Source organism: Rhamphochromis sp. 'chilingali' (genome assembly GCF_963969265.1).
Source record: "Rhamphochromis sp. 'chilingali' genome assembly, chromosome: 8".
NCBI lineage: Eukaryota > Metazoa > Chordata > Actinopteri > Cichliformes > Cichlidae > Rhamphochromis > Rhamphochromis sp. 'chilingali'.
The window spans coordinates 31622492-31637321 of NC_137935.1; the positions used below are offsets into that span (position 1 = coordinate 31622492).

A 14830-nucleotide genomic window follows, 5' to 3' on the forward strand; every position below is an offset into this window, starting at 1 on the left:
GCCCAGGTCGGAGACGGAGCAGGTCAAAGCCCCCGTGTCGCTCAGTAGTGGGATCGCACCTGTGAATAGATGCTGTAGCGCAGCCTGAGCAATACAGCTAGACCCAATCTTTATACACATCCTTATACTTGTCTCTAGATCACACAGCAGCCTCATCAGTCTTTTTAATTCAAGTCCAAAACACTCACAAATCTGCTGCTCTGCTTGTCCTGCACCACCTCCACCTGCAGGACAGCTGCAACTACATCCTCCACCCTAAACACGCCACCGCCCAGCAGGTGGAGACAAACTCAAAGTAGGACATTTATTCAGGTGATTTTTTGGTTTCATATTTGCATCTTATACTGTATATAAAATGACCTGTTTTGAAAGTATCTTTATGACTCTGCATTGTTTTACATACATTATAATGAATCCAGTCCTTTTTGGTCCCTTAAAGTGTGTTTATAGAATTGTTATGTTACATTTGTTCTAATCCCTTCTGCCCTCTTGGTCAGATCTGTTTTGAAAATATTTTTTTCCAAAAAGCTGATTGCAGCTTCTATCTTGTGATAGGAATGCTCTTTCTTGTCAAAATGACTCAATATCATTCATGAGAGACATGTTTGACATATTTGTTTGACAGATTATAAGCCAACAAGTCATTTATTTTTTTAACAGTTTAAATTCTCTGACACAGTGACCAGTTTGGTGTCTGGTTTGTGTTCACTAAGTATTTCAAATGTGTCACTGAATAGAACAAGACCTCAGATAATCCTGAAGAAAGAGAAAGAGATCAAAACTAAAAGTGAGTGACTTTATTTGTCCTCTGTCCTAAATTGCTCAATGCCTCCTCTTCCCGTTAGGTCCTCTGTGTTAATGGGTAATCAGTCATCAAATAAAGGAACTGACTGCATGTCAATAGAAACACTCTTGTTGCGGCTTCTGTTACTTAAAGGTAAAAAAGAAGTTGCTACAGAGACCAGCCATGCACCCCAGGTCTATACTATGGATCCTCCTCCTCGTGTTGGTCCATAGAGGTGAGCATTTCACTTTTAAGTGCATTTGATTGTGTCAGATGTGTGTGGACTGGTGCCACATGTGTGCGTGCAGAGCTGCATGTTTGTTACCCACAGTTTTACTGCATGCGCTCTAGGGTCCCTGCAAAAGACCGACTACGACTATGTATATGAAACGTACGATGATGAAGAGCCCGTGAACTGCTCGGTCACAGAGAGCATCAAAGGTGGACATGTCACCTACTCCAAGGTAACAAAAGTAATATGTGCACCTGGGGGAGAGGTTTAAGTAAAATGCAAATGTACAGCATTTTAAATAGTGTAAATATTCAGTTTTAGTTCTCATAGTTTTAGTGCAGTTTTAACGTTGCTGACAACAGAAGAATTAGAATTTTCTGGTTATGATAAAAAAACAAAAAAAGAAAATAAAATCCAAGTGATGCAACAGGGACATGGCTTTACTGGAAAACCTCATGTTACCTAATCTATTTATTTAAACAACTGTTTGTTTCCTCACCAGGGAGGGCTGGTGGGCAGCGTGCTGACCTATCACTGCGGTCCAGAGAAATACCCGTCCCCAGTTAGCTACAGGACATGTGAAGAACATGGGGAGTGGTCGCCCATGAGACTAGCCAGTGGGAGGCTTGCATCTAGGGCCACATGCAAAGGTAATGTTGATGATGATGATGATGCCTTCGGTATCATACACACATGAAAGCGGTCCCATTCTGGTGTGCACATACATCTTCCTCTCACCCAGACGTGCTGTGTCCGGCTCAGCTGCAGCTGGATCATGGTGACTTCTGGCCCAGGGACCAGTGGTTTGCTGTTGGGGCGACACAGAGCTTCTCCTGCCAGGAAGGCTTCACCCTGTATGGCTCAGCTGAGAGAAACTGCACTCTCTCTGGGGAGTGGACGGGAGAAACTCCCATCTGTAACAACCATGGTGAGAAAAGAAGAAATTAAAAAGCAAATCTTTCTGTATGAATCATATAATTTTAAGGAACTCCACTTACGTTTGCACGGGTCTTCTTCCAGTTTATCACACTTGCTTATGCTGCAGTTTACACTGCAATGATAATATTATTTCATTGTGACGTGCAAATATTCTGATGTCTCAAAAAGACCATTTGCATAATTTCAACATGCTACATAGTTGCTTTTTTTATAATAAAACCTAATTCTTTAGTCACTGTAATAGTGAAAACATGAAAAGCCTTTTCAAAGATGCTGAAATTCCCAGAAATCACTATTTTATATTTTTTGCATCTGTTTGCAAATTCAGCTGATGACTGTGACGACCCGGGGATCCCACCCGGTGCCCTGAGGTCAGGAGGCCGGTTCTTCAGGGGTGAAAAGTTGACTTACCGGTGTCAGACCGGTCTGGATCTGCTCGGGTCGGCTGAAAGGTTCTGTCTGGAGCACCGGGAATGGAGCGGATCAAAACCACGTTGCCATGGTGCTTAAAATTTAGTTTTCTGTCTATAATTTCACAGGACATTAATTCTTTAATAACAAAAAAAGAAAAGAAAATTGAGCATCATGACAGCAAATTAACAATGTGTTGCTTTGTCACAGGTCCAAATACCTTTGACTCCCCCAGTGCTGTGGCTGCAGCCATGACGGGATCACTTGCAGGACTAATGGATGTACTGTCACCTGACGACAAAAAGAAAGGTGGTTACCATGAAATGTTAAGCACATGTTGATATAATTGGAATACACATAATCAGTAACAAAAAGCCAAAAAAAAAGAAAAATCCACTTTGTGTGTTTAAGAGGAAAGCATTTCCTTTGGCCGAACCTTCCGCGTGGCTGAAGTCAGCCGTATGCACATCTACATCTTACTGGACACATCAGGAAGCATCGAAAGGGAGGAGTTTGAGAAATCCAGGGATGCCACCATTGCTCTGATCAGAAAGGTCAGCATTGAAACAGCTCAGCGTGACGACCTGAGACCCAACAGTGAAATCCTTGATGCACTTATGATCCTAGTTTATGTGTCTTCCTCTTTCAGCGAGTAAGAAACCCACTCATGTTCTTCATTTTTTCTCCAGCTGGACAGTTACGATGTAAAGTTGAATTTCCACGTGTTGTCTTTTGCCACCGAGGCCAAAGACATCGTCGACATCATAGACGAAGAAAGTGGTAACATTGACGACGTCATCTGGAGCATCATGGATTTTAACTACACGAGTATGACTCTGCTTGTTCTGCCTTTATTGGAAAACCACGTCTTTTGATCTGAGTCAGTCTGCATAGCATCACAACTGTGATGCATTTATTTCCATAGTGATTTATTCCTCTTTGTTTGTTCACTTACAGGCCACGGGCGCAAGACAGGCACCAACATCCACGGTGCTCTAAAGCGCGTCGAAGAGAGGATGAGCATCTTTAAGCGCAACAACAATCAATTTAATGAGACCCAGAACATCATCATCATAGCAACAGATGGTGACAACACTCGGAGACACTGTTTTAATGCTGTATATATTACACTAAGTCTGAATATGTAAGATGATATAGTCTGAATAGAATGAAAGTCTGAATACATTGAGTGACGTTACAAAGGATTTGGGACCATCTTTATATATATAAATGGTAAATGGCCTATATTTATATAGCGCTTTACTAGTCCCTAAGGACCCCAAAGCGCCGCTTTACACATCCAGTCATCCACCCATTCACACACAGGTGATGGCAAGCTACATTGTAGCCACAGCCACCCTGGGGCGCACTGACAGAGGCGAGGCTGCCGGACACTGGCGCCACCAGGCCCTCTGACCACCACCACCAGTAGGCAACGGGTGAAGTGTCTTGCCCAAGGACACAACGACTGAGACTGTCCAAGCCGGGGCTCGAACCAGCAATCTTCCGATTACAAGGCGAACTATATATATCACATTGTAACACAAAGTGTTTCTAGAAAAGCACTTTGTAATGCTGGTTTTAAAAGTGCTGTAAAAATATCATCAGAAAATAAAAGTCAACATTTATTCTGTCTTAATGTTTATCTACCCACAGGTTACTCCAACACAGGGAAATCGGCTAAGATTGTCCTCACAAAGATCCGGCATTTGCTGGGTTATAGTAACCCAGACCCAGACCATACAAATGAGAAAATGCTAGGTATTGTGATGGAAATAACATATTAAAAAGGCTGAGCTGGAGTTGGCGCACTTATCTGCATTTATGCTTCCATGTGCACTTTCAGACGTCTATGTGTTTGGCGTCAAGGAGAAGGTGAATAAAGAGGAGTTAAATTCTTTGGCCTCAAAAAAACGTGGTGAGACTCACGTGTTCATCCTCAAAGATTATGACAAACTGGGAGAAGTGTTCAACAGCATCATTAGTAAGTGGAAGTCAACCCTCCACTCTAACACAAAACAGCCAAATGAAACAACATTAGTGATTTATCTTTCACATTTCATGTTTGTTGAAAAAAACAAAAGTGAAAAACTGAAGTGGAAACATTCATTTGTTTAATCTATAAATCAGGTGACGAGAGTGTGACCATGTGTGGGGTGGCTCAGGAAGACATCTCCAAGGATGAGCAGGACGGCGGGAAGAGAGCTTACACCACCCCCTGGCACGTGACTCTGAAATCAGTAAGAACTTTATTTCAATAAGGAATTCTTTGTGTTCAATATTATCGAGTGGATTTTTACATACTGACATTTTCCTTCCCTGTAGCCTGAATGGGGAAAGGACAAGTCCTGCTTTGGATCCATTGTAAGCCAGAACTGGGTGCTGACGGCTGCTCATTGCTTTGCCAGAGAAAGCACGGGCAGTGTCCCACGGCAGCTGGACATAGAATATGGTCAGTGGTTATTGTGGAAAATTCTTAAATGTGTAGATCAGGACGTCAATATCATTTTACACTGTGGGCTACATACAGCCCATTTAGATCATAAGGTGGCCAGACCAGTGAAACTACATAATAAATGTGTGAAATTACATAAAAAGTCAGGATAGTTCGTTGCACAGACTATCCTGAAATTATAAAATATAAATATGTTACTATGGACTCAATAATAAAAATAAAAAAAACTGTTAGTGAATTACTTTGGTATAATCCCATTTTATAAACCTTATTTAGTGTTTAATCTTAATCTTAAGATTCTCATTAAATATGAATTCTGTTTACTTTTTCATTCTAATTTAATTTAAATCCTAATCAGGTGGTTTTTAACCCTAAAAAAAGTCTTAATCAGTAATATAGTGTTTTATCCTATTTTCTATTTGATCATATTTCTATCTAATTTACCTTTTTATCTTACTCAAGTTTAAAGCTGGGTGACAAATTATAATCTAATTTAATCGAATTTACTTTTTAATTCTAATATTCTTTTTAATCCTTTTTCATTTTAATTGCTGATAAAGTTTTAATTTTAATACGTTCTTTTAAATTGTAATTTAGTTTCAATATTCACGATCAATTAAAAAGAAATCCCAGTTAATTTTGTAATTTGCTTCTAAATCCTAAAAAAATGACATAAAAATGTCATCTTTTAATCCTGATTAAAACCCTCCAGTTGTGTGCAACCCCTTACTTTATTGTTCTGGGGGGGTTCTGGGGGGGTATGGGGGTGGATTCCCATTCATTTCCTTTCGACCGGGAGCACCACAGATGCAACAAAATTGATAAAAACAGTCAAAATTGAACGAAAGAGGTGCTCATCACTTTTATATGTTCAAGTGCATAGTGTGGAGGATGTCATAAGGCCTTGAAGCAATCAGATGTAAAACACAATATTTTTGAGTTTTTTAATTTGTAAATCAGTCAGATTTGCCCCGAACACAACAGGAGTATTTAATCCTAGTTTAGCTTTTAATGAATAAACTGCAGGTGCTAATCATTGTGTTATAGGCTGTGGTTGTTTGTCCTCAGGTCTCCCACCCTCCCAGTCAAATGTCAAATTTAAGAGAGTGATCATGCACCCCAGCTACAGCACCAGCGCACTCAAACACAGAAACGTCTCAGAGTTTTATGACTATGATGTAGCTCTGGTGGAGACAAACAGGAGCATCCCACTGTCATGGATGGCCAGGTAAGACGAGTTATACATTGTGTGCGTTTCTAATCCTCTTGTCATGCTTATTGTCTGTGTGCCGTACAACAGACCCATCTGCCTGCCATGCACCGTACCAGGCTCCCGAGCCATGAAGAAAGTCAACTCTACCTGTGCAGACCACAGTACGTGACCTTTACCTTCTCCACAACGTGATTTGTGATGAGTCTGTTATAGTGTGACACAAAACTGAGGATAAATCGTTGAATAAATGATAATTTATTCTGAATAAAATTAATGTTCCAGGAGTGGAGTTACTAACGCTCGAGCAGACTCCTGCTTTTTTCAATCATAAGATCTCAGGAAGCAACGAACGCAAAGAAACACATATTCATACAGGGCGTCAGGTGAGCGCTGCTTTCATCTTATCATCAGTACTGTGTTAACAGGGATTTGTTACAGTGCATCATTTGTCTGCAGAGGCTTGGCTGTGTGGAGAAGGCAAGGAAGCTTGTGGAGCACACGGATGTGACTTTGGATGAGTTTGTACCTGACAGATTCCTCTGCTCTGGGGGAACTGCAGGATATCAGGATGCTATCACCTGCCAAGGTCTGGTCTCTTCTGCATAGTAATCCTAACAGTTTGACCAACATCGGAATCACCTAACAGCTCAATGCGTTTCTTTCTAGGCGATTCTGGTGGGTCCCTGTTTCTGCAGAAAAAGAAGCGCTACTTTCAGGTCAGTTTGCCGATATTTATAAGAGCCTAACTTTGCTGGGGAATCAGGATCAAAGCGACAGTTTCCTTCTCTAATCACCAGGTTGGTGTGGTGTCTTGGGGCATCGTAGATGTGTGTAAAATAATAGGATACACGAGGAGGCCTCCTCCAGATGCTCGAGACTTTCACATTGACCTCTTCAAGATAATGCCGTGGTTGAAGCAGCATCTGGGGAAGGAGATCCAGTTCCTGCCTGAGATAAACTGAGCGGGTCCAGGATTAGACTGCAGATTTCAACAGAGCAAACACAGAGGAGGTGAACTCTCTCCAAACTTAAATACTTACAACCAATCAAATAGATTTTCTAAAGCTTTATTGACATATTCAAGCTGTGCAGTAAAATTACACAACGTACATACTACGTGACGCATCAAACTACTGTTATGTTTATTCATATAGATGTTCAACTGGCCTTTGTTAAAACACCATTTTAATAACGTCTCTGACTTTGGAGTTGGACTTTGTGGCTAGAGATCTTACTGAATGCAGCTTGAAAACACTGGGCTGAAATAAATGTGGACGTCTGCTGATGTTACTGGGTACCATTTGTGTTTTTTCTTTGTCAGTAAAGTAAAAGGTGTCCAGTCAGCCCTCAGAAAACTGTCTGAACAGAGTTTCTGATTGCTTGTCTTTGAAGCTTGGAACAAAATGGATTTGGAGGATCTCGGAGAATCCCTCGGAGAGAGCAGGAGCCTGGAAATGTTTCCTGTTCAGGGAGAGACGGAGAATCTTTTAGAATAAAGAATTAACCCGGTACTGAAAATGGTAGACATGGGCCTTTTGCTACAACAAACAAATATGTCTTAAACTTAAAGAATGAGGGAGGGAGGGCTGTCCTTCCTGACCAGTGTTACTTACTTATAGCTGTGGAAAACCATGTCATTGACCTTGGCGTGTTTGCTGTCTGACGGAGCCATCTCACGGAACTGCCGACAATAATGATGCTTTTTAAAAAAACACAACACAAAAACCCACGAGTGTATAATGGGGCAGTGTGGACGAGTGAGTCATACCCTGTTGTTGTGTTTGGCCTGCTCCAGAGTGGCAGAGAAGTGAAAGCAGCGACAAGGAACACCTGCTGCTTTGGCCACATCCACATAGCTACAAAATACACACAAATACACACAAAGGAACAAAAATAAAATGATGAAACACAACAATAACAATCACTTTTCTGTAAGGGTAAAATTAGTGCTTGTCATGGCTCTTCTCTCTCTTTACTTATCAAACTTGAAATACAGCACCAGAGTCAAACAGTCTGTCACATAATTCAATGTGACAGACTTTGGTGAGCTGATTCCAGAAACACCAAGCAGATAAGTGACTCTATTAGACTTCAGTGTAAACAGGGTGAATATCTCCACCCTGATTGCAAATATCTGATATATACTTTGAATGTGATGGTAGATACTGGATACGTGTTCATCTTTGAATGACTCCCCAGCCCAGTGAGTGTTCAGGTCAGGTGGGTTTGAAGATATGGGGGTACTATGACAAGTCAGGACACACACCCACACATGCACTCAGACTGAGGTGCTTTACCGTTTGCGAGACTCTGGGTCTGGATTTGTGTTGTCTACGGTGACGCTGCGGCCCTCCTTCAGAGCACGCTCACATGCCGACACGCAGTTTTGCCACGAACCGAGTGTGTCCTGACCCGGAAACAAATGGAGAGGTGTCAATGTGTGTGAATAAATGCTTTGAGTGCTCAGGGAGAGTAAAAAAAGCACCAGATAAGAACCAGTCCATATATGCCATATAGATAATTTTCACTATAGTTAAAATAGTTCAGTGCAAAGACAAAATTAAAGTGGATAAGCACATATTGCCGCAAGCGCCACTCACCCTGTTGACATAAACGTAGCCCTTTGGAATAACGTGGGTGTGGAAGAAGGTGGATTTACCCGCTGCAGATCAAAGGAAGACAGAATGAGATCAGAAGGGTGTTTGTCAAAGGTGAGAACAGAACGATGACTCTGTGGTTTTCTTACATGCTGGGAATCCCACGGCAACAATGACTTCGGTGTCACCGGAGGTGAGGGAGGCAGACGGTGGGTCGTACAGCCTGGCAGCAGAGTCGAGCTTAGTCTAGCGATTTAAATAAAGACAAGCGTCAACGAAACACTGAAGCAGAAGACATATATAGTGTAATATGTACAGTCTATATTGTACCCACAGGGTTAAGTTCAGGCAGGTTGTAGGGGGCGCGCTTCCAACCCAAAAAGTACTCCTCTGGGGTGTAGAACTGCAATCCGATGTTCAGAGCAAACTATGACATAAGAAATATACATCCTCCGTTAACATAAAGAGACAACAGGTAATACTTGACATGCCACAAAAGATCAAGAGTGTAAATAGGGTTTCCTCTAAGCTGCTAACATAGCTCTTACCAAGCGATCACTGCAGGAGAAGTCCTTTTTCTTCTTCCCTGGAGCCCAGTTTTCTGGTCTTCCTGCGGCATCTGAGCACAGATGTAAGTCACACGCTGTGTGTGCATGTTTGTGCAGCTTGCATGTGATTGAGTTAATGCGTAGGTTAATTTAGGAAGGAGACGGGGGAGGGACTGAAGTTAGTTTAGTCTCCAAACTGCAGAACTTAGTAGGTAACGCGCAATTTAACAATGGTTAAATGTTCAAAAATAGCCCGACATTTTCTTCTGTTTATGATGAAAACAAGTTTGTGCTCTGTGACAACAGCTGGAATAAATGGACAAAAAAATAAGCAAACAGGAGAAAAAAATAAAACATTAAATGTACTCGCACTTATATAACACTGTTCTAGTCTTCCTGACACTAAATGTGCCATACAAGTCCCACTTTAGATTTGTTTAGCACTTAATTCTATGCATTTCAAGCCTCTCTCTCTCTCACACACACACTCCTACTTGTTACTCAGTATTATTTCAGATTTCAGCATTTATACTCTTCACTGCTGGGCTCTAGATAACAGCCAGTCCTGCATTACGTATGGGCAGCTCACTGTGAAAAGAAGCTGGGATCACTCACCTCCAACATAAAAACTCTGCGTCATGTCAACAGTCACGTCATCATTGGCCTGAGCGGGAAACATACATGCAAAAACATTCAAACTAAATAATAATAATATATTTTTTAATAAGGACTTGCTGAAACACAAGTATATGTTACACTCACATAAACACATTAAAATACATACACTCATTACACCATTGGATCGTTTTTAATGGTCCTGTTCATTAAAACTGTGTTTGTGGATCACATGACTTTTTAAAATGATTTCATAATCAAATCAAAGGATTTTTCATTTACTTTTTGTTGTCTTACTCTTCTTTGTTTGAAATGAGAAAAGATGAGTGCGGCTTCTATGACTCATCACATCTGTTAACTGCTTCTTTGTGCAGGCTGTGTCTGTGTAAATAACAGATGAGGTGTGGCTCTTAAGTGGGCGTGTGCGCCTTTTTCATGGATGTTACCTGGCATTTACCTTCTCACATAGGTGATTCCACATTCCCATGACTGGTTTCCTGTAAATACCAGGACCTGTTGCTACAAACACCTGAAACACAGACAGTGAGATCACCTATAAATAGTACTATAAACAATGGGAACCAGCTCATGCAACATGACCAACCTGCACAGGCAGCTTCAGAGTGGCAAGGATGTCCTCCACTTTGGACTTGAACACTTCTGGTCTCAGTTTGCCTTTAGCAATCCCCAACTGGTTGGTGAAGAAGACCACCTGCAGGACAAGAGACAAACCCAGTGACAAATGCTGCCAGAGCAAATCAAATTTAACCTTGCAAAAGTACACTTTAGCATTAGCATCACATTAGCTTCTCCTCACCTTGTAACCTTTCTTGAGCAGGCTGGCTAGCTTGGGCTGAATCTCTGGGTACAAAATTCTGGTAATTGAACACAAACAAACCGTGAAAGTCTGACAAACAATCTGGAAATGAAACTACGAAAAAAAAAGAAAACACAGACACTTATTTGTAACTCTTAATAAAATCAAATAAAATGGAATGAGAAAGATGAACAGGAAAAGCTGAGGAGTGCAGACGTACTTCCAGTCGTCTGGTGCTGTGGGAAAGACTTTGCCAGACTTGGTGGTGATGATGCAGCCATCAATGTCAAACCCAGCGATCTGGAGTTAGAAGAGGCAAATTAGCCATATCTTTCACAAAACCTTGTGCATAACACATAAACCTGAATTTTAACATCTTTTTCATCTCCGAGTCAAGCTCATCTGCTCATGCAACTCTGGTGTGTAAGCCCACGACTGCACGCATCATGAGCTCTGCAGTTCAAACAAACCTTAAACTCGTTCAGGCAGCAAGCACCGACTCCTCTGACAAACTGACCCAAATTTCACATGAAGGATCATCGCTGGTGATGGCAGCCGGGCCTTTCACACAGCGAGACCAGGAGCATGCTCAGTGCCCCGTTCCCCTCCTCCCTGCACCCAGACCTCAATACCAAAATCTCTGCCCACTGCTCACCCCACACAGCATATTTGAATCCATGTGACACACTGGAGGTGATCCAGCAGTCACTGGACAGACACAAATCAAAGGGGACAGGATGGGAATTCCACTGAGAAATGTAAAAAAAAGAAGCAGCTGTGATGGAAGACCTCCAGAGGAGCCTGAGAAGATGATCTTGAAGGGGTAAACGGTCGTGATTTTAATCAGGTAAGGCTTTTTTATTTTGATGGGTGCATTTTTTGACCTTTTGGATCCCAGTTCACACAATAACAAAAAGAGTTGCTGATTAATTTTCTGAGAAGAGCTGAACATGATATGCTGCAGAGTTTTTTAGGTCTTTCGCTCATTTGAACGTTATATAAAACACTGCCTGCTGTAGATAAAGACTCCATATCTGCTGATCATCTGAATGAATCACTCCCCACCTTGTCACTCCCTTTGACACCAGCGGCTGTGTAAACCATTAAGCTGCCAAACTGCTGCCAGCTGCTCTTTAGACTTGGTTTTGAAGACGATGACGGCTGATTGCTGCTGCTCTCCTCTGTCAGGGACTTTTTGGCAAATTCCTGAAGGTACTTGAGCCGTTCGCCAGCCAGTCTCTCCTCCTCATCCTCCTCCTCTTTCATCTGCCAATCAGAAGCTTCCTCCTCTATTCTTTGGCGCTTCACCTCAGGTTGCTCTTTCTTTGGGCTCAGTTGCCTTTTAGATGACTAAATAACAAGGAACAAAACAGCAATTTCTCTCATTCTGGCTTCTCTTTATACATATGCTTGTAGACAGCTAGATCCATGAATCAATACATCACAGAGGTTTACCTTCATGGGAGAGCTGGGGAAGAAATCCTTTATGTTGCGTTTGGGTGTGGGACTGGACTGTGCCTCTTTTTCTTTTGAACTCGTCCCTCCTTTTGTCTTATCTGCTGCTTTCAGCCCTCTCTGTGCTGTGCTGGAGGTGATTCCATTGGAGCTCAGAGAGTAGTTCAGTGTGAATGGGTGGCTCTGGTTAACTAGGTAGAGAGTACCTCCATGGCTGAGTTTACCAGACTGACCCCGGCCCAGCTTCTCACCATCCAGAGAACTGGGGTTGGGACCCAGCTGTGGAGAAATGGACATTGGACTGTAGCAGTTACAGTTAGCACATGAGCTGTGAGGTAACAAGAGTGGACAAAGAGGACAATGTGCTGACATCAGCTTTGAACATAATGACACGCCGGTTGCTGTGGATCAGGTGTAATTGCTTGGGGTTAAATATTAATTCGCGGTGATGTTGAAGGGAGTGTGCTCTAGTTTAATAGGCAGGGTCATTATTCTACTGTGGAGGCACCCAGTGTTTGTTCTTCATACCTGTGTAACAACAACATCCTGGTCTGCAAAGCAAGCCACCACCTTCACTGTAATAAATAAAAAGACACACACACATTTCGTATGTATACACATCTAGAGCTGGGACCAAAAAAACTAAAAGAAGACAAAACAACAACTTTCTAACTCATTTTAATGCAGATTTTCCATTTAAATGCAGTTTTTATTTTGCAATATGAAAACTAAATGCATAAAAAAAATGCCTCGGCTAATTTTGAAAATTACCATGTGCCATTACATACAGTACTGTGCAAAAAAGGTCTTGAGCCACCCATGTTGTCTTTATACTTTAACAGACTTGTTTTTTTTTTTAAATAAGTCTTGAGTAATAGTCCTCCTGGATTTCTCAAGGTCTTCAAAGTTTTCTTTGGACATTAGCTGCTTTTTCACTCATTTTCAACCCACTCCTTGTACCTGACCGTTTTCAGAGAGATGTTTTTTTAAATTTTGTTTTGTTTTATTTTTTTATTTTTTTTTAGGCCACTTAACACTGAACTAGTCAAGGAAGGAAGTAGTGTTGTGTCTTTAAATAAAAGCTAAAGAACCAATTCCAAACTGTGTTGCAAGAACACAGTCATTTGTTGCCATTTCTTTAATTGAACCTATGAGAAATATCAAAGATAACTCAGTCTACCAGGCAAAAAACTGTATGTATGCACCAATATGGTGATTCCCAAAAAACTATTGTAGGGCACATCTGGCCCCACTAAAACATTTATATACATACCTACTGATTTTCAAAGAGAAAAAAAGTACCAGCCTGGTTCTTTTTCTTGCTCTATTTGACTCCCCGTGGATGCAATTTTAAGCTCCTCACTTATTAAGTACATATGTATGTATGTAAAACTGTAACCAAAGTTCAGTCATCATGAGTTTAAATCCCTGTTAGTGACTTGTAGAGTGAATGCAAGACACTCAAAACACAAAACTCAGTCAGCCCCACTGATTTACTTTCTCACATAAATACATGAATGAATTAAAGCTTACAGCCACATTAGCAGTATTTTCTTGCGTTGTACACTGTAAAGTAATTTACAGCTTTAGGGTGGTTTGTTATAAAGTTAAGCTTCAGCAGAGCACGAGCACTAACAGCTTCGCAGATTTAAATCTAGAGTCTCGCGATAAATGTGACACATAAGCGGGACGCCTCACCCTGATGTCTGGAGCACTTCTTATCTGTGACACCAGTGTCCGGATCCCGGCCCAGAATCACAGCCCGTCCATCTTCCAGGGAGATCCGAGCTCCAGAGGCGCCAACCAGCGTGCAGGACATTCGAACAAGCGGCCACAGAGAGGCTGTTTGCCCCTTAATATGTTGTGTTTAAGAGTCTTTTTTTAAGTCAAGCCAAAGTACAGGACATTAAACGGCCTCACGCAGTAGTGTTTAGCATCATTACAATTTCAACTACCTCAATTTCTTTTCGTCTTCTAAAGAAAAACTTGAAGAATGTGTGAACTACAAACTACACGGGTCTGATTTTGCAGCGTTGTCCCCGCGGTCCGACGCAAAAATAATTACGTTTAGCAACGTCGTCCCCGCGTGAGGTTCCGCTCAAAGTGTAGGTTACATGAGCAAAGTCGCGGTCAAGCTAGCAGGAGCTGAAATTATTTGGTTTCTTTTCTTTTTTGGAGGGGAAAGTCAGCGTTGAAATAACTTTTAAAGTTTTTTTTTAAAAAAAAAATAAATATATATATATATACATATAATGCGTAATGTAATAATGATAATGTACAATCATTGTGGACTGCGCAATCACATGGTAAAAAAACAAAACAAACCCTACAGGATAAAGAAAACTATTCTGTTGGGTTTCTGAGTCATTCGGCACTGGTACCGTGTTATCAGAAAGAAAAGCGCAACAACATTCTAGGTGCCGCTGACTGAACCACAACATAATGTTTCCACTCTCTCGTTGTTGACACGTGTAATATAACAACAATGCATATTCATATTACTCTCCCTAGATGGAATAAGACGTTGTCATTTGTTGTCCATTGAAGGAGTTAAATATTTAACACATCAGTATTGGTGAGTCACTATTTTCCTTTTCAGGTCCTTTAATGGGCGAGACGGGAGAAAAAGATAATACGGAAATAAGACAAAGTAACACATTGTTCTGGTTACACTTTCAGCTAAAAGCTCATCTAAAGACTAATTTAGTGTGACGGACAAGTGATCACTATTTATTATGCAAACTTTAAGTCTAAAGCGGAACGA

At 41.3% G+C, this 14830-nt stretch overlaps 2 protein-coding genes across 2 annotated transcripts; one reads left to right on the forward strand and one right to left on the reverse strand.

Moving 5' to 3' along the window:
• The first annotated feature begins 932 nt into the window (after window positions 1–932).
• LOC308400747 (complement C2) lies at window positions 933–7059 on the forward strand. The gene is made up of 19 exons (XM_080888676.1): window positions 933–1019; window positions 1136–1248; window positions 1519–1666; window positions 1759–1944; window positions 2284–2457; window positions 2577–2675; window positions 2778–2920; window positions 3056–3194; window positions 3324–3452; window positions 4023–4127; window positions 4213–4350; window positions 4497–4606; window positions 4692–4818; window positions 5890–6049; window positions 6122–6195; window positions 6317–6417; window positions 6491–6620; window positions 6701–6750; window positions 6832–7059. The coding sequence occupies exons 1-19, from the start codon at window positions 968–970 to the stop codon at window positions 6994–6996; spliced, it is 2343 nt and encodes a 780-aa protein (XP_080744802.1). The 5' UTR covers window positions 933–967; the 3' UTR covers window positions 6997–7059.
• Window positions 7060–7085: 26 nt separating this feature from the next.
• pnkp (polynucleotide kinase 3'-phosphatase) lies at window positions 7086–14143 on the reverse strand. Its single transcript, XM_080888677.1, has 17 exons — window positions 13765–14143; window positions 12595–12641; window positions 12067–12345; window positions 11677–11961; window positions 10832–10911; window positions 10612–10669; window positions 10399–10506; window positions 10252–10323; window positions 9795–9843; window positions 9180–9250; window positions 8966–9058; window positions 8781–8877; window positions 8635–8696; window positions 8332–8441; window positions 7803–7890; window positions 7648–7715; window positions 7086–7495 (listed from the first exon to the last, which is right to left on the reverse strand). The coding sequence occupies exons 1-17, from the start codon at window positions 13883–13885 to the stop codon at window positions 7375–7377; spliced, it is 1809 nt and encodes a 602-aa protein (XP_080744803.1). The 5' UTR covers window positions 13886–14143; the 3' UTR covers window positions 7086–7374.
• Between the last annotated feature and the right edge of the window lie 687 nt (window positions 14144–14830).

Excerpts from the sequence above, each read along its gene's own strand:
- LOC308400747 (XM_080888676.1), top strand. The coding sequence starts at position 968 with ATGCACCCCAGGTCTATACTATGGATCCTCCTCCTCGTGTTGGTCCAT. Across the intron at positions 1,020-1,135 it reads CCTCGTGTTGGTCCATAGAG|GGTCCCTGCAAAAGACCGAC; the intron begins GTGAGCATTTCA and ends CATGCGCTCTAG. Across the intron at positions 6,621-6,700 it reads GGATGCTATCACCTGCCAAG|GCGATTCTGGTGGGTCCCTG; the intron begins GTCTGGTCTCTT and ends GTTTCTTTCTAG.
- pnkp (XM_080888677.1), bottom strand. The coding sequence starts at position 13,885 with ATGTCCTGCACGCTGGTTGGCGCCTCTGGAGCTCGGATCTCCCTGGAA. Across the intron at positions 10,324-10,398 it reads CTCTGAAGCTGCCTGTGCAG|GTGTTTGTAGCAACAGGTCC; the intron begins GTTGGTCATGTT and ends TCTGTGTTTCAG. Across the intron at positions 8,697-8,780 it reads TGCCGTGGGATTCCCAGCAT|CGGGTAAATCCACCTTCTTC; the intron begins GTAAGAAAACCA and ends TTTGATCTGCAG.